Source organism: Balaenoptera borealis (assembly GCF_965194805.1).
Source record: "Balaenoptera borealis genome assembly, chromosome: 12".
Taxonomy (NCBI): Eukaryota; Metazoa; Chordata; class Mammalia; order Artiodactyla; family Balaenopteridae; genus Balaenoptera; species Balaenoptera borealis.
The window spans coordinates 17,024,131-17,049,420 of record NC_138869.1 but is presented as its reverse complement, the minus strand read 5'-3'; the positions used below and the strand labels follow the sequence as shown (position 1 = coordinate 17,049,420).

The window sequence follows — 25,290 nt, the reverse complement described above, 5'->3', positions numbered from 1 at the left end:
GGTGCTGGCAGTGAGGCACACCTGAGAGCAAACGATAATGAGCCCGGTTCCGAGCTAGGAAGCTGTTATTTAGAAAATAATCATGGGGCGCCAGCTCTAAAGTGGAGAGTGAAAAATAAATTAAAAACAGGCTTAAAATAAACTCTCAGCACAGGTCACGATCTCTCTCTCTCAGCACTTTTTGTCGGTGGTTGATGGGGGTAAGAGAACATGAAAGGCAGAGTAGGGAAGAACTTACAAGTGAGGAGACTCACATGTTACAGGTGAGGAGACTGAGACCCAGAGGGGTTAGAGGCGACTGACGAGGTCGGGGGCAGCCAAACCCTGCCACGCTGGTCACCACCCTGACCCCTGCAGGGGTGACAACAGACGACCACACCTTCGGATGACCTGAATGTACCCTGAGATTCCCTCTCAACACAGCTGTCAAAGCAGTCTCCGATTACTGGGCTCATGAAATATTATCTCCGCATCTCTAACATCAGTCAAAGAGCTAGACACTGGCAGAGCCACGACCAAAACCTAGATCTCCTGATTTGTCTCTCGCTTTCTTCCGCTCTCTAAGTTCTAAACTCTCAACAGACAACACTGATGAGAATTCAAAACCCAAACACTAAAAAATCAGAACTGGCTCCGTAGCCAAGGTTCCCACCTTGGTCTCCAAGTTGGTTTGAGGTCCTCAAACAGAATTTTTAAAAAAGAAGTAAAAAAAAAACTCTGACACTGTATGCGCAGTGATGTTGGGAAGACACTCAGAAATATCAATAATTGGGGGCCAATGAGTTTTGGGCCTTTGGGGAATAACAAAGCATTAAAAAAAAAAATCCACCAAATGCGGGTCATGAAAATTAAGCTTCTACCGCAGGCATTTGAAGAAATTCATAGCCTTGTTGAAAATTCCCTGCGACGGATTCACGTTTCTTCTGCTGGTCCCCCTCTCGGGGCGTAGAGTGGATTTCGTCTGTGCAGATAAAGCGGTGTGGAAGGGGTGCCTGTGTGCGGTGGGTCTGTTTCGTCAGGTTGGGGCCTGGACCTGGGGAGGATGCAGGGGGGAGGGGGAAAGTCTGGCTTTGGCAGAAACATGAAGTAGGTGCAATTGGCCGGTTCTCAGTTCCTTTTGTCCTTTCGGTTCCCTCTCCCAGCAAGGCTCATGCTGGTCCTCTGAGTTCCAGTGGGGTGATATGGCGGCCGTGCCATAAGGCTGTGCTGGTCGTGTCACACAGCTCTAGGGGCTCCTTTCCCCTTTGGAAACTCAGCGACTCAGTAAGGCCAGTCCCCTTGCAGGCTCAGAACCCAGCTCCATTTCTCGGGTCTTTCCTTGTCTTTCCCAATCTCCCTTGGAAATCTCCCTGCTATGCATCTGGGCTGACTTACATCCACATGGGCCCATGGGTCACTGCCCAGGAATGTCCTGCAGAGACACCCATTAGCCTAAGTGAATGAATGAAATGATAGAAAATCCTAGCATATGCCACAAGAAATCTCTCCTTAGGTACACCCTTCAGTGGAGCGTTAACTACCTCGTAGGATGAGGGCGAGTGATAATCACGTGCTTGACCAACCATAACCACAAAGTTAGCTACCAGGATCCCTTAAATACGTCTTTAATTGGTTTAGCTCTTTGCAGCTTGCAGCGTCCCGGCCCCCATGCCATAGAGCTAAGGTCTCTGGTGCTGGCGTCAGTCAACTTGGGTTTGAATTCCTTCTCTGCCACTTACTGGCCATGCAGAGTTAAGCAAACTGTCTAAACTTTCGAAACCTGTTTTCTCATCTGCAGAGCAGTTTGGTGGATAGGATTAGTGAAGCTAGTGCATGTGAAGCACTTAGCACAGGGCTTGGAGGAGAGTCAGCAATAAATGTTATGTGCTGTCGTTGTTTGTATTTCACAATAACCTGTGAGACAGGAGAGGTGGATATTGGTTATCTCCTTAGTCCTGGGAATCCACGGATGGGCAGAGAGAAGTGGTTTGTTCAAGGGTATGTAGTCAGTACGTGCTAAGGCTGGCATTAAACCTGAGCTTTCTATGGAAGACTCCAGAATTCTTCCCCCCTCTTTGTGTCCTTGTAGCTCTTATGCAGCACTTAGCCACATAGGTCTGCATCCCCAGGCTGCATGTCTGTGGCCCATACATGAGACACACTAGTTGTTTTTTTAACTGGCCAAGATACGCAGATAATAACAAACAGAGGGTGTGCATGTTCTAGCATCATGGTGCAACGCCACCTCTCCAGGTTAGGGAATTGCCATAACATAAATATATGTCTCCCTGACATACAGGGAGAATGGAAATTTGCCCTTTCATTCAGAGCCACCATCATCACCCTTCTCCAATCCCACAGACACATACAATGATCATATTATTTGCCAAGTAAGCTAGTCAGTTTAATCATAAGTAAAAACGGCTGCAGAACCAGTGCCGGAGCCCAGGTGATGCCCAGTCCTTTGGATCCTCTAGGTCTGTTATGCTGAAGGCCCAGGGCTGGATCCAGATTTTGTGGGCCCTGAGCTTACTCAGTTTTGGAATCTTCTTTATGAAATGAGACAAAAGTATAAATTCAAAATTAGGTATAGGAAAATTATAGAAATGGAGACCAGATTAGTAGTCGACAGGGGTTAGGAATGGAGGAGAGGAGAGAGAAATGCAAGTGCTTAAAAAAGGGCAAAAGGAAGGACCCTTGTGGTGACCTATACATGAACCTGCACGTGGGATAAAATTGCATAGAACTAATACACAAATGAGTAGATATGAAATCGATGAAATCTGAATAAGATCAGTGGGTTGTAGCAATGCCACCTTTTTGGTTGCCCTATTATATTACAGTTTTGCAAGAAGTTACTCTTGAGAGAAACTTCTCTTGACATTATTCCTTATGACTGCATATGAATCTACAGTTATTTCAGAACAAAAAAATTTAATTCGGAAAAACTGAATAGAAGTAGAACCAGATAATCTGGGGAAAAAAAAAAAAAAAAAAAAACAGTACCAGACTTTGGAAGGGCTCTTACTAGTGAGAAGCTTGAACACTGGAGCTTCATTGGCCTCATGGTAAATCCACCTCTGGTCGAAAAGGCAGCAGACTGCCAGAGGATGAGGCTTAGTAGGGACGTGAAAGCATTTCAAGACTCACAAGTGAAGGTGTACACTTTCCAGGAGGGTCTGTTATAACCACAAGTAAGGTCACTTGCTTTAAAATAAACACGAGATACTCACCCACATAAATAGGCTGACTCCACTCACTGGAGGGCCCCCCCGCTCTGCACGCAGAGCTCACTGCTGCTCTCACTTGAATGGAATACTCAGAAATACCATCAATTATGGAGATGAATGTATTGGTCGTCATTTTTTCTGTCTAAATGGGAAAAAATAGCATTGTAAGAATCCCTGGACACGCAATTTAAATTATGCCAATCATCAGGATGGGAGGTCGTATGTAAGTAATGTGACTCAGTATTCAGTGACCCATTTAAAATCAGTTAAGACTCACGTCGATTAGTTTATTGTAGACCGCTTCACTATGGAGGTGTTGGCAGTCACCCTTCGGGGGAAAGCTATGTAGTAAGCAAAATAAATAAAACAGGCAATTGTAAGATCTAGATGATCCATCCGGGTCCAACTGATATTTCCAGAGTGAAAGACTGGAGTGGCACATAGCAGAATGCATAACCTCCCTCATCTTGTTCCTGGATGTTCTCTAATCACCTAACTAACAATATTGCATGGCTTCCGTCATATTCAACAGGATCCAGCAAACTGCAGTTTATGGCCAATCTGGCCTGCTACCTGTTTTTTTAAGGACTGCAAGCTAAGAATGACTTATATATTTTTCAGTGTTTGAAAAATATAAAAAGAATAATATTTTGTGACTCATGAGAAGTACATGAAATTGACATTTCAGTGTCCACAAACACAGAAATTACACCTATTTGCTTGTATTGATGGCAGAGCTGAGTAATTGTGACAAAAACGGTATGATCGGCAAAGCCTAAAATACCTACTCTCTGGCCTTTTACATTGAAAGTTCGCTGATCCCTGATACAATGTCTCACCCCAAGCCAGGGGGCAAGGAGACAGGGGTGGAGGGGGCATAAGGAAGCAGAAAGAGCAAGGACCTTGAATCTAGGAAGAAGGGGGTTTGAATCCCAGGTCTACCTCCAACTAACTGCAGGGCAATTTCCTTGACCTCTCTGAGCCTCAGTTTTCTCATCTGTAAAATAGGAACCATACCACCTAATGGATTATTGAATTAAATGGAATTAACTTTGTAAGGCCCAAGTTTAAAGATATATTGGGTTGAATCATATGAAAACTGATAATATTCAACAACCCATTTTTGACCTGCAAAAACAGCCATTTTGGGCAGTTCAACCTAATAATACGCACTCAGTAAATGCCAGTTTGCCGTAGGCAACACAGGCTAACATTGTCTAGTGTTGAAATGAGGCTGTTTTCTCACAAACAAACCCTTCTATATTCTCTCTACTGGTCAGTGTCCCCACCATGCAGCTAATACCCCAAACCCGAGATGTGTCCCTGGCCTCCTGTATCTTACATACTCCTGAATGTGTTTCTCCCTTCTTCGTCCCTGCCCCAAAACCACTGCCATTTTAGGTCTCATCATTTTTTGCTTGGCCCGTTGCAGTAGCCATGAAACTGGTATTCTATGTGCACATGTCCCCTCTCCATCCATACCCAGTTTTCATGCCGCTACCAAAATAATTGTGCAATTCTGCAGATGTGTTCACATTTTTCTATCAAGCTAAACACTTTAGTGGTTTCCATTGCCTATGACCATGGTTTTAAAAAGAGAAACCATTTCTTTTTATAAACAAAATCTTAGAGTCATTCTGGGAGAAGTCCCAGTGTAAGAGCTAGAGTTATGATTCCAACGTTGGCCTTACATCCAGGCTGAGTAAATTACTGCCACTTGGCTGAAGGAACCATGCTCACTCACGCTGTGGAGTTGCTCCTTCTGCCTAGAACCCCTGCCACTCCAAGGGTGGTTGGAGGACTCGTGTGAGTCAGGAGCTGTTTATTGCTGATCCTTGAGAAGATAAATACAGAAATGGAGACAACAATTTGGGAGCTTTCATAGCAACCTGGCATTGCCATGGCGTCCAAGCCCAAGATCGCTGGGCTTGTCTTTGGCTATATGCGATATTTTCTAGCAAATCATTTTTATTGTATTTTACAGAAGTACCAATGTAGGGTGGATTAGAAATTTAAAAAAGAAAGCCAGTCTTTCACCATGTGAGCTTAAATACATGGGGAAGTGCTGGCTAAAAAAAGTCCTTCTCTGCTTCTCCCACTAGGCAAGTTTCTATTCATCCTTCAAGATTCCGTTCAATTCCCCTCCCCTGGGTGGAGGCCCTGGCAGCTTGCTTTGTCCACTCCCTCCTTTGTATCCACGTTGACATTTACGATGGTCAGGCAGCTCTGAGGCTCAGTGAGTGCATCCAGTATACCAGGCCCCTTGATAGCAGAAACAGTACCTATTTATCTCTGTATATCCCACAGAGAAGCCAGCTCGTAAATATTTATTAACACGAATTGAATTGAATTGAATTGAATTGAATTGAATTTGTAAGGCAGAAGTTTGAATCCTGACTTCTATTGTATTCTTGCTTTGTGACTTTGGGCAACTTACTTAATCTCTCTGTGCCTCACTTTCCTGTAAAATGAAAATGATCGTTACATAATAGAGTAACTGTGAGGATAATAAAGCATAATGCATAGTTGATGCTCAATAAATATTGACTTTAATTCAGTTCCTTTCCCCTTGAACTTTTTGTCCATTAGGGCTAAGGAGGCAGGGTTTTTTTTAAGTTGTGGTAAAATGCACATAACACAAAAGTTACTATCTTAACCATTTTTAAGTGCATGGTTCAGTAGTAAAGTACATTCACATTGTGCAGCCCATCTCCAGCACTCTTTTCATCTTGCAAAACTGAAACTACTCGTTAAAAACCCCCCATTCCCCCCTCACCCCAGCCCCCCAAAGCACCATTGTCCCACCATTGTCCTGATGAATTTGACTGCTCTAGGTACCTCATATAAGTGGATTCATACAATATTTGTCTTTTAGTGACTGGCTTATTTCACTTAGCATAATGTTCTCAAGGTCCATCCATGATACAGTACATGTCAGGATTGTCTTTCTTTTTAAGGCTAACAATATTGCATTGTATGGATAGACCACATTTTGTTTATCCATTCCTCTGTCGATGGACACTTGGGTTGCTTCCTTCTTCTGGCTACTGTGAATAATGTTGCTGTGAACACGGATGGACAAAGATCTTTGAGACCCTGCTTTCAATTTGTTTGGATATGTACCCACAAGTAGAAAGCTTGGGTCATATGATAATTCTATTTTTAATTTTTGAGAAATCCCCGTACTGCTTTCCGTAGCAGCTGCACCATTTCACCAACAGTAGTGCTAATGAACTTTTACCTGATCTGTTGCATTATTTTCAACCAGAAGTAATAGATCCTTTCAAGACAAAAAGGCAGTAAGGTTTGATTTATTTTCATAAAACCCAGATAGATGTAGATTAGATTACCTTTGACTTTGTTAATTCCAAGGTGTAACCAGCGCAGTCACTGACAATAATTTTTTAAATGTCTCTAAAAGAAATCTATCATCAAATATCAGAATGAGCTGAAGCATTACCTGAAAATACCCCTTCCTTGTGTTGTAAATTTTCACTTCGTAATCAAAGCAATGGACCGGAAAAGCAGAAACTGGTTTCTCCCATTGGATAGAGAGACAGGTTCCTTCAATCTCTGCTGTGACTTTTGCTGGAGGATTTACTCGATCTAGGTTAAAGAACCAAGAGGTCGGTGATCACGGTTGATAAATTTAATCCACCCACATTTCTCAAGGCATCTCTAAGCTACGTCTTCTCGAGTACTGTACACCAGGATTTAATCAACGAATCTGCAAGCCACAGGACTCCAGCGGCTCACATCTGACTCCCGTCTTGTGGTGCTAAAGGAGAGATCTCTCCCGTAAACCTCAAGGATTCCTACTTCATACGGCATCGAATGGTTAAATGCCTTTTCCTTCAGCTTACTGCAAGACCCAGCCCACCATCCATTTTTACTTCTCGAGTTGGACCGATCTGAGGGTAAACCTGATCCTGGAGAGAAAATGCCCTGGAGCCTCCACGAAGCCCTGCTCTACGAAGCAGGTGTGTGGCTGGACTGATTATTTCCTCTTTCTGGGCCTCAGTTTTTATTTCATTTTGTTTTGTGTATCTTGTTTTGGTTTGTTGTGAGGATTTAGTTTTCTCTTACAGAAGAAGAACGGATTGGGCTAACCTTGTCTTTACATATAACTCCACAGTTCTTCCCCCTGAGATCTCACATGATTGTTTTATGGCCACTTGATGTGGATAGAAATTATTTCTAAGTGACTGGCCTTGTCTTAAGTTATGTGTCTTAGATCTCACAGTTACTGAGTCATAGGGACGAGCTAAGAATGGGGCCCACTGGCTCCAGAGCCTACCATCCCCTAAGCCAAAAAATTTTTCTTCAAAAGAGCATTTATTTCTTTTAGTAATCTGAGAAATTGGTCTCAATAAAATGAATAGCACACAAGAAAATGCCCATGGTCTGTCCCAGGCTGTGTCCACTGGCATCTTAATTATCATTGTTTCTCACGTCCCCCTCAGCATTTTTTATTACCTATTTTCATGAAAGTGATATTTTTAGGTCATCTAAGTAATACTCTATTGAAGAGAATTATATAACCTCTTTAGCAAGTGCTGTGATTCTTTAAACAAAGTTATACTCCGTTTGATACACATATAGATGATAGAAACATAGAAACAGATATAGATGTCACATGCCAAACCATGTCCTTTGAATAATAACATTTTGTGTATTTATTGGATACTTAGGCCAGGCACTCTTGTAAGCACTTTATAATTATTAACATACTTAATTGTCACAAAGACCTTGTAGGAAGTATTGATTTCTCCCCATATTTCAGGTAAAAAGACTGAGGCCCAGAGAGGTGACCAGCTTGTCTAAGGTCACTCAGCAAGTCAGTGGAGGAGCCCGGATCCAAGTGCAGGCAGCCTGGCTCCACAGCCCCCGCTGCTAAGCAGGCCGCCACCGCGACCTTGAACGTCAGAACCGGAAATGTTACGTGAGAGGCTCCTGGTGAGCTGCATCAATACAAGTATCTCGGCTGAAGGAGAAGGTCTCTAGTTTTGAGAACTGAGCAAGTGAAAGCTTAAATAATGTGCTTAGATCTGAGAATCACATGGTAAGGGGGACACTCTAACTCAAGAACACCCAGAGGAGAAAGTCTAGAAGGGTAGAGGATCATAAGAGGAATGCATGAGAAACTGGGGGCTGGTAGCCCAGGGAAGAGAGATCTCAGGATGGGAAACCGGGCTGCCTTCGGATAGCTGAGGGACCATCTTGTGGGGAAAAGAATCAGACCTGTTTGGGGGTGGCACCAGCCCATCACAGGACCCATGGGCAGAAATGTTACCAAAGCATCCAGAGCTGCTGAGAGATGATACGGGGTTCTTTCAGCAGTGAGTTTACTTTCCCTGGAGCGGTGATCCTCAACGAGGGGAGATTTTATCCCCTAGGGGACGTTGTTATTGTCACAACTTGGGGGGGAGGAGGTGCTACTGGCATCTCGTAGGTGGAGACCAGGGCTGCTACTGAACACCTGGTAAGGCACAGGATAGCCCCCACACAGAGTCCTTTCGCCAAATGTATCAGGAGCGCGGAGGCTGACAAACCTTGACCCTGTGGTTCTTAAGCAGCGGGCAGATGGTCACTTAGCATCAGACAAGTAGCTAAACAAGGTGATCCTTATAACCCCTCCCAGTGCTGAGATTCTGCGATTCGGTTTTTTTGGCTTTGAGTCAAGCCCATCTTACCAATGGCATGAAGGGCAAAGAGCTCATCGAAAGGCTTGATCGCAGCTTCCTCGCTTGAGCCGTTAACATACACTGCAAGCGAGTCGCGCCCTTTGCTATTGATAAAAGTCCTGGGAAACCAGCAGGCGATATTCCTCTGCAAGGTGTCTTTGCTGTATTCTTGGCATTCTTCAGTCCAAGAGCCATACCTGAATTGGAACACTCATAAGTTTTTAAGGCTGGAGGAAACAACCCACTCGCGAAAGTGAAAACAGATACTAACCTATAGTAGAGAAAATACTGCGTGTCCTCAGGGGCACCCTTGCCAACAAGCCAGGTGCAGTGAAGAGAAACTTGGTACGGCCGTAAGTGTGTGTAATTATTTGCCTTGGTGTTCGTCGTGCAAGTTAAATTCACAATTGAGGTTCCAGGAGACCCTAGATGGTCAAAAAGATTTTTTAAAAGAGTGGATATATGTATATGTATAACTCATTCACTTTGTTGTACACCGGAAAGTAACACAACAGCGTAAATTAACTATCCTCCAATAAAAATTAAAAAAAAAAAAAAAGAACAAGACATTGCCATGACAGCTTCTGCTTGTTTCTTTAGAAAGGGTGGTGATTGGGGAACATCAAAAAGGGCTTCACAGAGCAGGTACGATTTGATTTGGGCTATGAAGTATAGGAAGGATTCAGAAAAGCAGTCAGGTGAGCCCAGGAAAGCGAGGGCTCCGAGGCAGGACTGTGCCGGTGTGTAGGGGTCATGCCTGGAAATCCATCTGAGAAGCGGAGGAATCACGTAGGGGGAGTGGTTGGAAAGATGTCTTGGAACCCAATTATGAGAGACCTGATTGGCCCAGATTTTGTTTATGACCCTCTGTCTTTTGAGCTGGGGAGTGAGAAATATCCGCAGTGCTGGCAGGGACGTGCCAGACACAGTTGGCTGGGTCATGACACTGAGAAGTGATCATGGTCTTGGTGAGGGTGTTGATGAGGTAAAAGAACACCGGGCAGGAACTGGTGACTAACAAAAGAAGAGAAAACTGAGGTGTGTTTGTTTTCTGACTTCCCTGTGTTTACAAAGCTTGAAATATAAAACTGGGCTCTTAGCGGCCTGCCTTACCTGGTGGGGCTTTAAGCTCCGCGGAAACCCAGCTACTTGGCTGGAGGGAGCGGTCGTTCCACGGGACCGTCTGCACACTTGCTGAGAAGCCTTTATGAAGGATGGTTATGCGTCTGCTCTCAGTGTTCCTGGTTTCGTACTAAAAATAAGACCCACAAGTCACGATATGCAAAGGGGAAGTGGCCCTGAGAGAACTATTTTAATCAACTAGGCGTTTTCTTCCACTTTTAAAATGGCACGTAAACAGAATGCAATGAAATCGTTTTGCTAGAAAAAATGAAACCCACTGTTTCAAGGTTATGTCCTTATCCCTAAACTCATCAAGTTATAGACATTAAATAGGTGCAGCTTTTTACAGGTCAGTTATATCAAAATAAAGTGGTTTTAAAAATGAATAAATAGGACTTCCCTGGTGGCGCAGTGGTTGAGAATCTGCCTGCCAATGCAGGGGACACGGGTTCGAGCCCTGGTCTGGGAAGATCCCACATGCCGCGGAGCAACTGGGCCCGTGAGCCACAGCTACTGAGCCTGCGCGTCTGGAGCCTGTGCTCCCCAACAAGAGAGGCCGCGACAGTGAGAGGCCCGTGCACCGCGATGAAGAGCGGCCCCCGCTTGCCGCAACTGGAGAAAGCCCTCGCACAGAAACGAAGACCCAGCACGGCAATCAATCAATCAATAAAAAATTTAAAAAGAATTCCTTTAAAAAAACAAACAAAAAAATGAATAAATAAATTACCCAGTTCGAGATGTGTACATGTTTTAAAAATACATAATAAAAATATAAAAATTAATTCTTCCAGGATACCTGAATAAATGCTTCTTATAAAAACAAACAAAATGTTACAATGAAGGCTCCAGTTTCCTTTGACCACCACCTCTAGTTCTAGTCTCCTCACCAGAGGTAACTTTTGACAGAAAATTCTCTAGAATTCCATATTGACTGGAATTTAATTTGTTTAATTTTATTGAGCATCTACTAGGGACCTGGTGCTTTAATGTATGTCTGCAGTGAAGTTGGGGCTCTGAGAGGTTAAGTGACTGGTCCACGATTCTAAAGTCAGGAAGTGGCCGAACTGGGATTCGAACTTGGCCTCTTCGATTAGGTACCCTCCCCTCCTCCTCTTTTATTCGGCTTTTGTCTTCTGTTCTTTTGGCTATTTTAGAGGAAATTGTATAAAACCAATATCTGAACCATTGTACCTCAGAAGTTACTAAACTTGATTTTTAAGTGGAAGAATTGTCCCAAAGTTGAAATGTTCCAAGCTGCTGTTTAATGCAGGTGTGGCACTAGTTCTCAGTCATTTCAATAGAGACATTGCTCTACTGGGAATATAACAAAAAGCCCTTTAGTGGTTTTCTATTTCTTTAGTTAAAATTCCTTTGATAAGGAAGATGCAGTCAAAATTAAAATTTAAATAAGGATTGCCGTCAGAATAAACACTTACATCTTCTTCTTGTGGAGCATTTATTTTCACGTGATACCCTAGCTGGACATTTCTTTGTTCTTGATCAGTATTTGGTTCCCAGCGTAAAAGAACTTGAGCTAAATTGATAGCTTTAATGGTGAAATTGACGGGTGGGAGAAGTAAAACTGTAGATCAAAAGAAAAAAGCCACACAATGTTTAATTATACATAACATTTTAAAGTTTTTAAGTATTTTGTTGTGTAGTATAGTATTTTATTATGGCTATCAGAATGTAGCCTGAAATAATCTTGGGAAAAGTTTCCTTAGAACTGTTTTTAACTCATTTTTTTTTTTTTTTACTTTGCCCAGGTATTTACCTATAACATCTATAGGTATTTTATTGAAATCTGAATATTTTACTATATCATTACTCAATACAAGCATAATTTTCAAAGGGTCATTATCCATTAATGGACTACAATAATGTATTAGTTTGTGGGTAGCAATGTGTTTAATGACATGGAAGAAAATAAAATAGAAAATACCACGTGCATCAAATATATAAGAAGTACTGTTTCGTGAACCTCTTGTTTCTATTATATAAGTGTACTCACATATTTGCATATGTACTGGTTCATGATGTTAAATGGATTTATTTCTTATTATTCAAGGTCAAAAAAACTTGTGAGCAAAATTACTCAAATAGGCATTTATAGAAAGAAAAGTGTCTATTCCCCCCGTTAATGAACCGCTCTCTAATGTTGCCTTGAAAATAAAAGCTTTCACAAAATAAAAGATTTCATTTAAATTACAAAATCAATGCCTGTTCTTCTTAGAAATCTTGGAAAGCACAAATGATCAACAACGAAAAGGAAAATTTACCCACACTTCTATCACCGAGAGTGACATTAACATGTGATACATTCATTGTCTTTTTTCTTGGGCATATGTTTATACAACTTTATAATTTTTGCTAAAATTACAATATTGTACAATTATGAAACCTCCTTTGATTAATTTACTACATGTGAGGATGTTTCCACTGACCTTTAATATTCAGTAGCCTTCCCCGACTCTGCTTCCACACCTGCCACATACAGTATTCTCAGGCTCTGTACTGCACTGCCCATTATGGTAGCCACTGGCCACATGTGGCTATTTAATTTAAATAAACTCAAATGTTCATTATCTTCGTTGCATGAGCCATATTTCAAGTGCTCGATAGTCACTTATCACTGGACAGTGCAGATACAGAAGATTGTCGTGGTCATAGCAAGGTCTCTTAGACAGTGCTGATGGGGGAACCATGTGACAGTTCTTTTTTTCTTAAACCCATTGATCAACAAGTTTCTGAAGCAAACGTACTGGAAGCTTCTTATTCTTTGGTTGTGAGGACTTGGAACCGTTCCCTTGCCTGGGAAGACGTTCCAAATACGGCCATCAGCTGCAGCTTTATTCTGAGTGCCCGTTTACCCACACTTGGAATATGAAGTGTGGGTAAACTGCAGCATAAAGTGTGCATTTCAGCCGACTTTGCTTTCTTAAAATATAGCAGGTTTAAAGAGTTTGCATTCTGATAAGAATAAATGTTCCATCCCTTTTTTAAAAATGATCATTTCCTAGTTAATTATTATTTAGGAGAAAATAATGCTATCCTTTTTGTAATGTACTTTTTCTCAAAAAAAGAAATATTGAATTTAATAGACGGTGCTTACATTTTTTATCAGGAAGTAAGTCTACTTGCAGTATCACTGTGGCCGCCAAAAGAATCAGTGATGCAGGTGCCATGATGATCACATCCTGCAGAAAACAGAGACAAAAATCCAAATTGCCACCTGTTGCCATTTTAAAGAAAAACTGGCAGCTCCTTTCTAAAGAAAAATGTAGTCATTTTGCCATTTAACGAACATTTATGAACTTTCTGTTACATGTTAGAAATACCAATATGAAAAAATCTTAGGCTTTGTCTTGCCAGTGTGGATCTGTAATCTGAGGGGCAGAATGAAGTGTAACTCGATAATTGTAATTTCAGTCTAAAAGCTGCTCCCATAAAGATGTTTATGGGGCACAGTAGGAGCAAAGGGACTTCTGAATCGAGTCCTAAATGATGGACTAGAGTTCTTGACACACACACAAGTGAGGAAAGGCATCTCTGGTGGCCTTGCACACAGCCTTGCAAAGCCAGAAGAGAAGAAAGAAAATAGGAGAGGATTGCTATTCAGCGGGAGACCAGAGCAGATCTTTGAACAGTAAAAGTTCTAGGCAGAGTTAATCAAATTGAAAGTAAATACCATTGCCAGTTTCATTAATAACTATTTAAATATGAGCCAACATGGCAAGAAACTTAAATCTAAAACAGTTTTAATGTGGGAAAGAGAAACTTTGTATCACAAACCTAGAATGTGTGTGGTACTTTGAACTGTGAAGAGGCTGAATTTTTTGATGAAGCCAGAAAGGAACAGACTATAAAAGAAAATGAAAACATAGTTATAGGCCTGGAGAAGATAAAAACAATATTTCTATTTATTTGAAATAAGCGGACAATGAAAAGGAATCTAGAGTAGAAAAGTTAGCATAACTCAAGTGTGGCCATCTGAAAAAGTGGTTAGGTCATTTCAGCAACTTTTTTTTACATGTGAAAGAAAAGAGTGGAGGATCTCTTGTTGGGAATTGTAGATTAGAAATCTTGAGTGTTTCCTCCGAAAATTTCAAAAGGCATTTTTCATATGAACTTAAAGAACAAAAATAACATTCCACCTGCTGTGTGCTGCCCTCACTTTTACAAAGCAGTTCTTCCTGTTTTCTCTCATGAGCTACCTCCGGCGCCTCCCCACCAGTGAAATGGTGTGTGATTATTATCCAATTTACAATGGTGAAAAGGTGTCTAAAAAGTTAAATAATTTGCCAAAAATCACGTGTCTGGTAAATCATGGAGCATAGACCCAATCTCAGATCTTCCAACCATAAAACCTTTGTTCTATACTAATTTAAATGACATGATTTTCAATTTAAAGATTTATTTAAATGGTTTAGTGTTTTCCAAACAATTCTGGTAGAACCACAGAAGATAGAACTTGGCTAAATGGATACGTTCAGGAAGTACAAAAACCACGCTTTCTTCACTTTTACGACTTAACTTACTGTTATCACTGCTTAACTTGCTAATGAAATTAGTAAAATGTCACAACATAGAAAACAGAAACAGCACACAAAGCATTTAATTCCTTTTTCAAATAAACTTAAGTACTACTAATCAGAGTTATGCCGCTTTTGATAAGAATAATCCTGTTTCTTTCTCTCTGATGATTTCACACCATGTAGAAAAAGAATTTTTAAAACAACAGTGACAATAAAAGCAAGTATTCTAGTATTTTTAAAGGTTTCAATAAGTGAGAATGTTAAGGAATTAAAGGGAAGCATTAGTAATTTAGTGAGCCTGAGAAGCAAAAATTAAAAATCCTTAACAGACAACAAAGATAGCTTCCTCTTCAAGTTTAGAAGGTGATGTCTTTGAAATGTCAGCATTTCCGGAAATAATATCACATGTGTTCTAACTTGGCAGTAATCATCATTAACAGGAAGAATTCTAGGTCAGAAAAAAATGTAACATTGATATTCTGGAGTGACTTCTACTGCCTGGCAGAGTAAGTAGTAAGTTATAACCATACGTGTAAAAATAATAAATGTCTATCCTTTGCAATTAAATTGTTGAAGTAATAAACTATTGAATGTCTCAGTGGAGAGATAATTGAATATTTTATACAACCAAGCAGTCTCCCCTAGAATTTGTTATGTGTTCTGATTTTATAGCTGTTGAAAATAGAATTATTTTTCAAATTTAATCATTCAAAAATTTTCTGATGATTAATTATTTGGCCATAAAACAGCCATACACTGTTTTTCCCCATCTTATTGTGATATTTTCTCTTAAACAGGATGATAGGTTAGAATGAAAAATGGTTGTCTTATAAGTAACATAAGATACTCAAGTGGGAGTATAAATTTTACCAAGAATGACAATTTTTTGTGGGCCAGATAAATTCCACACAAGGCTGGGTATTACTGGAGTTTTGACAGTTGATCCCGTATTTTCTATAATTCTGTTTGCTGTGCTTGTTCCCTGAAAGCACCTTCAGCCTTTGCTCATGTCGCCTTAATATTTCTGGTTCCAGGCATAGCAATCACCCTTACTGGAAAAACAACTTGAATCTCTTGGGGTCATCTCTTTAATCCAAAGATATACTGCTATATAGATGTCAACTGGGTAATATTTCATTGTGTAATAGGCTATTTCACTACCTTAAAAATATATCAGAATGACATGTTCAATTCATTCTTTTCATGGCTACCAATTAAAATCCAGCAGAAAACCATTAAATTGTTAAAATAAGATTCAGATTCAGCAGAATGCAGCAAACATGGGTTTCCTACTTACGATTGTCAGAAATGCACGCTCAGGCTTCCCTGGTGGCTCAGGGGTTAAGAATCCGCCTGCCAGTGCAGGAGACATTGATTCGAGCCCTGGTCCGGGAAGATCCCACGTGCCGTGGAGCAACTAAGCCTGTGCGCCACAACTACTGAGCCTGCGCTCTAGAGCCCACGAGCCACAACTACTGAGCCCGCAAGCCACAACTACTGAGCCCACGGGCCACAACTACTGATGTCTGCGTGCCTAGGACCTGTGCTTTGCAACAAAGAGAAGCCACTGCAATGAGAAGCCCGCGCACCGCGAAGAAGAGTAGCCCTGCTCCCCACAACTAGAGAAAGCCTGCGTGCAGCAACGAAGACCCAATGCAGCCAAAAAAAGAAAAGAAAAAAAAAAAAAATGCACGCTCAGTGTCTTAGAGAGCCCATGGGCTACTGTTCGTGTGACATTTCGCTGAGTCAATCTAAAATTTCTCGAGCGCTCTCTGAGAATCTGGCTTCTAGTAGGTGTTATATTCTTTGAAATTTAGAGGAAACCGGAGCACCATCTCTTGCATTACAGATGTTTCTAGAAAGTTGGGTGAAGTCCTGACAATTGGCGACAAATTTCCCCAGTGTTCCTGAGAATTCATCAAATTCTACTGAAGTTCAGACAATATTTTCCCCACTCTCTTTCCCACATATTTTGCTGCCCGGTACATTTGTTTTTTATAACCAAAGTTGAGTTTACCCTTTTTAAAGAAACTGTTTGAGTCAACTGTGGTGACAGTGAATTCAAACTCAATCTCAGTGCACAGAAATTGAAAAGCAACTGAGAGGATTCATGGTCTGTTAAGCCCTTGAAAGTAGAGTTTACTTTTTACTTCGTCTTTTCTTTTCTTTTTTTTTTTTTTCCTGTACACTGTAATCAGCAATAAAACCTATCTCTTGGGGGATGAAGAATAAATAAATAACCCAAGGTGTAAAATGCAAATGACATGTTTAGCTAGGTAGCTAGGTATGTTGCCTTACCTCCAAATGAGAAATCTACACACTCCTAAAAACACAAGTGAGTAATAAGGACCATATGTAAGGCAGGCAACTTTTTTTTTTCCTGCTACGGAACTTCTGATTAATTTTCTGAAATAGTCCTAAAATGTAACTCAGGGATTCAAATTGTTGCCACAGTCATAAACACTCGTTAGCCAAGGCAGAAAAGGTGCTGCCACCCTGAGTATTTGGAAACTGCTGGCAGAAGGAGTTTGCTGCAAATCTCCCAGTGGTTGGATGTCTTCTAGCGAATTGCACATGGTGCACTGTCATCCCACATCCATGCGTTCCCTTCCCCAAACCCACCCCCTTCCCCGGGCTTACCTGTCTCCTGCGGTGCTCCTGTTTCCCACGACTGTACTCAGTAGCAGAAAGCCAGGACCACATCCATCAGCACCTAGCACAGTGTCAGGTGCAGGGCAGGTGCTGCACATGCCTGGCCCTATACAGAGTAAAGGCAAATTAACACACAACGCTTAACATGTCAAGCTCTTTAGGGTAAAACCTAGCATAGGGACAAGTTAGATGAGAGCACAGCAGGCTGGGAACATGTTACAAGCCTGGTCTGTTTGGGGGGAGGTGTAATACATTTGGTAACTTGCCTAAAAATTTCCCCAAGCAGCATTTCAAGTAATGAAAACAAATGAGGTGATTTGTATTCCAAAACTTGATTATGTTTGAAATGCAAACTTTGAACCAATAGCTACATACATTAACGTAGTTTGCAATAACTGTGAAAGAGGGCATACCCTTTTACAAGAAGTAGACGTTGTACCAGGTAATGGAATTTTCGGCCTGATAATTCATTAAATTGGGTATCAAATACAGTAATCAATATGGCTATAAAAGCAGTCATTTTACATGTGTTGATGAATTTTAGGCTAATAGAGTAATAAGAGATTCTGATTTTTCTTTGTCTTCCTTTCTTTCTCCTTTTTTTTTTCATTCCATCCATTTCTTCTGTATACATGGAAATATGTTTACATTGCTTTGGGTGAAAATTGAATTAGTGAACATAAAACCAAGTGAGATATTTCAGCAAGTTTTTGTACATTTTATATACAAATCCTAGAAAATCCTTGAAAATCCTAGAAGCCCCAGAAGAAACAAAAAGCAGAATGCCTTCAGTTAGAGGCAGTGCAATCATCTCCTTCTTTGTTGTTTTTGTTTCTTAATTTGTAGCTTTCTCAATTAACTGAAACTTCCTCAAAATATTGAGATATTTTATTATATCCTGTACCCTATTTTCTAAATTCACATATTTCCTCAGAAATCTTGGCAGAACGCATGTTCTCATTTTAATCACTAAAGTATCTGCAACGGTGGGAAACAAGCCTCTTACACAAGCATCAACAAAACCTGTAGGTTATTTTAATGTGACTCACCTTCGCACGGATTTGCACACCTCAGTTACTTAGCCAACACACAGGAATAGAATGCTACACACAGAGTCTATATGACCTGCCTGATACCATGTCCATAGCACCAGTATTAGTTCTGTCCCTGCTAGTAATAGAGTTTCAAGGGGTTTTGTTTTCCCCTTTTCTTTATTTAAAAGTTTGCCATATATTTATAAATCATTCTCTGTCACTTTTCCTATCCCCCCTCCGCCCCCACCATGTAATGAAATTATTAGGAGGTGGAGCCCAGGGTATTATTAGAGAGAAAGAGACATTTGCTCACTCACTCTGAGATGAATCAGCCTTGGATCCCCACTTACTGAGAAGTGCAGTGCCATGTCATCAGAAGCAGCCGCAGGGCATTGAAAGTGAACCTTATCTCTGGGTGCACTTTTTGACTTAGAGACGGATCTCCTTCACTGTTTCATCATCGCAGCTGTAATGGTTAAAAACTCACAGCCAGTTTCCTTGACGATGGGATGGCAGCAGGGCTACTCTAAGCAAATATCAAGGAGCATTTGTGAGCGGGCAATTCTGGACGAGCCTTAACCGAAACTCCCGAGGACTAAACTGCTGTCAAGTGAAGGATCTCTCTTGTCCTGATAGCCACTATCTGATAACTGTCTCATCTGCATTTTCATTCTCTTTCAAGATGCTTTGTTCTATTCAGGAGTTGAAATGAACGTTTGCTCCTGGGTGACAAGGTAATCAAGTTTTCTCTGGGCACTTTCCAGCACTGCGTTTCTATTTTCTTTACGTGCTTCAGTCAACTAGAGTATGTATAGCGCCTCTGTTACTTACACAATACCAGGCACATGATTTGACAGAAAAACGGGGCATCCACTATTCCCTACAAGCTGAGCAGCAATTCTCAGTTTTCTGGGGATGCATTAACCCTTCTCTGCTGTGTTAGCAGGTCCTGCGCCCTCAGATAAATGGGTGTGGGCCATGGGAGGGGGCAGAGGAGGGAGAAGGAGTTTCCGGGTGCCATCAGTTGCTGGCATCTGTAGCCTAGACGCGCCCTGAACAAATTGTGATGGTGGCCATGTCAGTCTGCGCGCACCCTGGGACCTTCCCTTTTCTGTCATCTCCCGGTTCCCAGTGTAGCACCTCAGCTGTCCTCTCCTCAGTACCTTCAATTTAAGTAAACCTAGCTAGGTTTTCCTGTCCTTTGTTCCATTTCTGTCTGGGGAGTTTCCAGCCCACTGACTTGCAAAGCTGACTTTTTAAAAAAAATGTTGCCCGGGTGTGAATAGACAAGAGTGGCACTTATTGTATCAAGTGTCTGAGCCAGGTGGGAGTCTTTGCCTTTGAAAGGGGACCTCCAGGCTTAGCCCAAGACGGTGAGTGACGGCAGGCCCTTCGAAGCCACTGCACAAGTAGGAACTGAGGGGCCTAGGTCCCTACAGAGGAGATGCAGAGAGGTGATGGCCAGGTGAGATAAGGGCTTCAGTTTGCAAGATGACAAATGATTGGGACCCTCAATGAGATGTCCTGCAAGTCAGTGAATGTCATGTGCAAGGACAGCCATTGGGATCTCCAAGGTAATTGTTTTTGCAGTTGCCAAAAAGGAACCAGATCATTTGTTATTAGATGAGAGAGACCTTCAAGATGGCAGAGGAGTAAGACGTGGAAATCACCTTCCTCCCCACAAATACATCAGAAATACATCTACATGTGGAAGAACTCCTACAGAACACCTACTGAAAGCTGGCAGAAGACCTCAGACTTCCCAAAAGGCAAGAAACTCCCCACGTACCTGGCCGTGTGGCTGACAGGGTCTTGGTGCTCTGGCCGGGTGTCAAGCCTGAGCCTCTGAGGTGGGAGAGCCGAGTTCAGGACATTAGTCCACCAGAGACCTCCTGACTCCATGTAATATCAAACAGCAAAAGCTCTCCCAGAGATCTCCCATCTCAACGCTAAGACCCACCTCCACTCAACGACCAGCAAGCTACAGTGCTGGACACCCTATGCCAAACAACTAGCAAGGCAGGCACACAACCCCACCCATTAGCACAGAGGCTGCCTAAAATCATAATAAGGTCACAGACACCCCAAAACACACCACCAGCCATGGTCCTGCCCACCACAAAGACAAGCCTCATCCACCAGAACACAGGCACCAGTCCCCTCCACCAGGAAGCCTACACAACCCACTAAACCAACCTTACCCACTGGAGGCAGACACCAAAAACAACAGGAACTACAAACCTGCAGCCTGCAAAAAGGAGACCCCAAATGCAGTAAGTTAAGCAAAATGAGAAGACAGAGAAATATGCAGCAGATGAAAGAGCAAGGTAAAAACCCACCAGACCAAACAAATGAAGAGGAAATAGGCAGTCTACCTGAAAAACAATTCAGAGTAATGATAGTAAAGATGATCCAAAATCTCGGAAATAGAATGGAGAAGATACAAGAAACATTTAAAAAGGACCTAGAAGAACTAAAGAGCAAACAATGATGAACAACACAATAAATGAAATTAAGAATTCTTTAGAAGGAATCAATAGTAGAATAACTGAGGCAAAAGAATGGATAAGTGACCTGGAAGATAAAATAGTGGAAATAACTACCACAGAGCAGAATAAAGAAAAAAGAATGAAAAGAATTGAGGACAGTCTCAGAGACCTCTGGGACAACATTAAATGCACCAACATTTGAATTATCGGGGTCCCAGAAGAAGAAGAGAAAAAGAAAGGTACTGAGAAAATATTTGTAGAGATTATAGTTGAAAACTTCCCTAATATGGGAAAGGAAACATTCAGTCAAGTCCAGGAAGCATAGAGAGTCCCATACAGGAAAAATCCAAAGAGAAACACGCCAAGACACATAGTAATCAAACTATCAAACATTAAATACAAAGAAAAAATATTAAAAGCAGCAAGGGAAAAGCAAATAACATACAAGGGGATCCCCATAAGGTTAACAGCTGATCTTTCAGCAGAAACTCTGCAAGCCAGAAGGGAGTGGCAGAATATACTTAAACTGATGGAAGGGGAAAACCTACAAACAAGATTATTCTACCCAGTAAGGATATCATTCAGATTCGACAGAGAAATTAAAAGCTTTACAGACAAGCAAAAGCTAAGGGAATTCAGCACCACCAAACCAGCTTTACAACAAATGTTGAAGGAACTTCTCTAGGCAGGAAACACAAGAGGAGGAAAAGACCTACAATAACAAACCCAAATCAATTAAGAAAATGGTAAAAGGAACATACATATCTATAACTACCTTAAATGTAAATGGATTAAATGCTCCAACCAAAAGACATAGACTGGCTGAATGGATACAAAAACAAGACCCATATATATGCTGTCTACAAGAGACCCACTTGAGACCTAGGGAAACATACAGACTGAAAGTGAGAAGATGGAAAAAGATATTCCATGCAAATGGAAAGCAAAAGAAAGCTGGAGTAACAACTCTCATATCAGACAAAATAGACTTCAAAACAAAGGCTATTACAAGAGACAAAGAAGGACACTACATAATGATCAAGGGATCAATCCAAGAAGAAGATATAACAATTGTAAATATTTATGCACCCAACATAGGAGCACCTCAGTACATAAGGCAAATACTAAGAGACATAAAAGGGGAAATCAACAGTATAGCAGGGGACTTTAACACCCCAATGGACAGATCATCTGATGGACAGATCATCCAAAATGAAAATAAATAAGGAAACACAAGCTTTAAATGATACATTAAACGAGATGGACTTTATTGATATTTATGTCCAATGAACAGATCATCCAAAATGAAAATAAATAAGGAAACACAAGCTTTAAATGATTCATTAAACAAGATCGACTTAATTGATATTTATAGGACATTCCATCCAAAAACAACAGAATACACTTTCTTCTCAAGTGCTCATGGAACGTTCTTCAGGATAGATCATATCTTGGGTCACAAATCAAGTCTTGGTAAATTTAAGAAAATTGAAATCGTATCAAGAATCTTTCCCGACCACAACGCTATGAGACTAGATATCAATTACAGGAAGAAAACTGTAAAAAATAGAAACACATGGAGGCTAAACAATACGCTACTAAATAACCAAGAGATCACTGAAGAAATCAAAGAGGAAATCACAAAATACCTAGACACATGACAATGAAAACACGATGACTCAAAACCTATGGGATGCAGCAAAAGCAGTTCTAAGAGGGAAGTGTATAGCAATACAGTCCGACCTCAAGAAACAAGAAACATCTCAAATAAACAACCTAACCTTACACCTAAAGCAATTAGAGAAAGAAGAACAAAAAACGCCCAAAGTTAGTAGAAGGAAAGAAATCATAAAGATCAGATCAGAAATAAATGAAAAAGAAATGAAGGAAACAGTAGCAAAGGTCAATAAAACTAAAAGCTGATTCTTTGAGAAGATAAATAAAATTGATAAAGCATTAGCCAGACTCATCAAGAAGAAAAGGTAGAAGACTCAAATCAATAGAACTAGAAATGAAAAAGAAGTAACAACTGATACTGCAGAAATACAAAGGATCATGAGAGAATACTGCAGGCAACTATATGCCAATAACATGGACAACCTGGAAAAAATGGACAAATTCTTAGAAAAGCACAACCTTCTGAGGCTGAACCAGGAAGAAATAGAAAATAAAAAGAGACCAATCACAAGCACTGAAATTGAGACTGTGATTAAAAATCTTCCAACAAACAAAAGCCCAGGACCAGATGGCTTCACAGGTGAATTCTATCCAACATTTAGAGAAGAGCTAACACCTATCCTGCTCAAACTCTTCCAAAATATTGCAGAGGGAGGAACACTCCCAAACTCATTCTACGAGGCCACCATCACCCTGATACCAAAACCAGAGAAAGATGTCAGCAAAAAAGAAAACTACAGGCCAGTGTCACTGATGAGCATAGATTTACAAATCCTCAACAAAATACCAGCAAACAGAATCCAGCAACACATTAAAAGGATCATACACCACGATCAAGTGGGGTTTATCCCAGGAATGCAAGGATTCTTCAATATACGCAAATCAATCAATGTGATATACCATATTAACAAACTGAAGGAGAAAAACCATATGATCATCTCAATAGATGCAGAAAAAGCTTTTGACAAAATTCAACACCCATTTATGATAAAAACCCTCAAGAAAGTGGGCATAGAGGGAACTTACCTCAACATAATAAAGGCCATATATGACAAACCCACAGCCAACATCGTTTTCATTACTGAAAAACTGAAACCCTTTCCTCTAAGATCAGGAAGAAGGCAAGGTTGCACACTCTCACCACTATTATTCAATACAGTTTTGGAAATTTTAGCCACAGCAATCAGAGAAGAAAAAGAAATAAAAGGAATCCAAATCGGAAAAGAAGAAGTAAAGTTGTCACTGTTTGCAGATGACATGATACTATACATAGGGAATCCTAAAGATGCTACCAGAAAACTACTAGAACTAATCAATGAATTTGGTAAAGTAGCAGGATACAAAATTAATGCACAGACATCTCTTGCATTCCTATACACTAATGATGAAAAATCTGAAAGAGAAATGAAGGAAACACTCCCATTTACCATTGCAACAAAAAGAATAAAATACCTCAGAATAAACCTACCTAACGAGACAGAAGACCTGTATGCAGAAAACTACAGGACACTGATGAAAGAAAGATGATACAAACAGATGGAGAGATATACCATGTTCTTGGATTGGCAGAATCAACAGTGTGAAAATGACTACACTACCCAAAGCAATCTACAGATTCAGTGCAATCCCTATCAAACTAACAATGGTATTTTTCCCAGAACTAGAACAAAAAATTTCACAATTTGTATGGAAACACAAAAGACCCTGAATAGCTTAAGCATTCTTGAAAAAGAAAACGGAGCTGGAGGAATCAGGCTCCCTGACTTCAGACTATACTCCAAAGCTACAGTAATCAAGACAGTATGGTACTGGCACAAAAAGAGAAATATAGATCAATGGAACAGGATAGAAAGCCCAGAGATAAACCCACGCACATATGGTCACCTTATTTTTGATAAAGGAGGCAAGAATACACAATGGAGAAAAGACAGCCTCTTCAGTCAGTGGTGCTGGGAAAACTGGACAGCTACATGTAAAAGAATGAAATTAGAACACTCCTTAACACCATACAGAAAAATAAACTCAAAATGGATTAAAGACCTAAATGTAAGGCCAGATACTATAAAACTCTTAGAGGAAAACATAGGCAGAACACTCTACAACATGAATCACAGCAAGATCCCTTTTGACCCACCTCCTAGAGAAATGGAAATAAAAACAAAAATAAACAAATGGGACCTAATGAAACTTAAAAGCTTTTGCACAGCAAAGGAAACCATAAACAAGATGAAAAGACAACCCACAGAATGGGAGAAAATATTTGCAAATGAAGCAATGGACAAAGGATTAATCTCCAAAATTTATAAGCAGCTCATGCAGCTCAATATCAAATAAACAAATAACCCAATCCAAAAATGGGCAGAATACCTAAACAGACATTTCTCCAAATAAGATATAGAGATTGCCAACAAACACATCAAAGGATAGTCAACATCACTTACCAGTAGAGAAATGCAAATCAAAACTGCAATGAGGTATCACCTCACACCAGTCAGAATGGCCATCATCAAAAAATCTACAAACAATAAATGCTGGAGAGGGTGTGGAGAAAAGGGAACCCTCTTGCACTGTTGGTGGGAATGTAAATTGGTACAGCCACTGTGGAGAACAGTATGGAAGTTCCTTAAAAAACTAAAAATAGAACTACCATACGACCCAGCAATCCCACTACTGGGCATATACCCTGAGAAAACCATAATTCAAAATGAGTCATGTACCACAATATTCATTGCAGCTCTATTTACAATAGCCAAGACGTGGGAGCAACCTAAGCGTCCATCAACAGATGAATGGATAAAGAAGATGTGGTACATATATACAACAGAATATTACTCAGCCGTAAGAAGAAACTAAATTGAGTTCTTTGTAGTGAGGTGGATGGACCTAGA

At 40.7% G+C, this 25,290-nt stretch overlaps 1 protein-coding gene across 1 annotated transcript in view; it reads right to left on the bottom strand.

Annotated features, from left to right (window-relative positions):
• The window catches only part of IL5RA (interleukin 5 receptor subunit alpha), a 39,309-nt gene extending 19,012 nt beyond the window's left edge, over positions 1-20,297 (bottom strand). The window contains exons 1-8 of the mRNA XM_082346449.1: positions 17,191-20,297; positions 13,128-13,212; positions 11,452-11,597; positions 10,007-10,145; positions 9,165-9,318; positions 8,903-9,090; positions 6,670-6,815; positions 3,213-3,351 (exon numbers count right to left, since the gene is read on the bottom strand). Of these exons, the coding sequence (XP_082202575.1) occupies positions 3,213-3,351; positions 6,670-6,815; positions 8,903-9,090; positions 9,165-9,318; positions 10,007-10,145; positions 11,452-11,597; positions 13,128-13,212; positions 17,191-17,253 (1,060 nt within the window). The 5' untranslated portion in view covers positions 17,254-20,297. The remainder of the gene's footprint in view (positions 1-3,212; positions 3,352-6,669; positions 6,816-8,902; positions 9,091-9,164; positions 9,319-10,006; positions 10,146-11,451; positions 11,598-13,127; positions 13,213-17,190) is intronic.
• Positions 20,298-25,290: the final 4,993 nt, after the last annotated feature.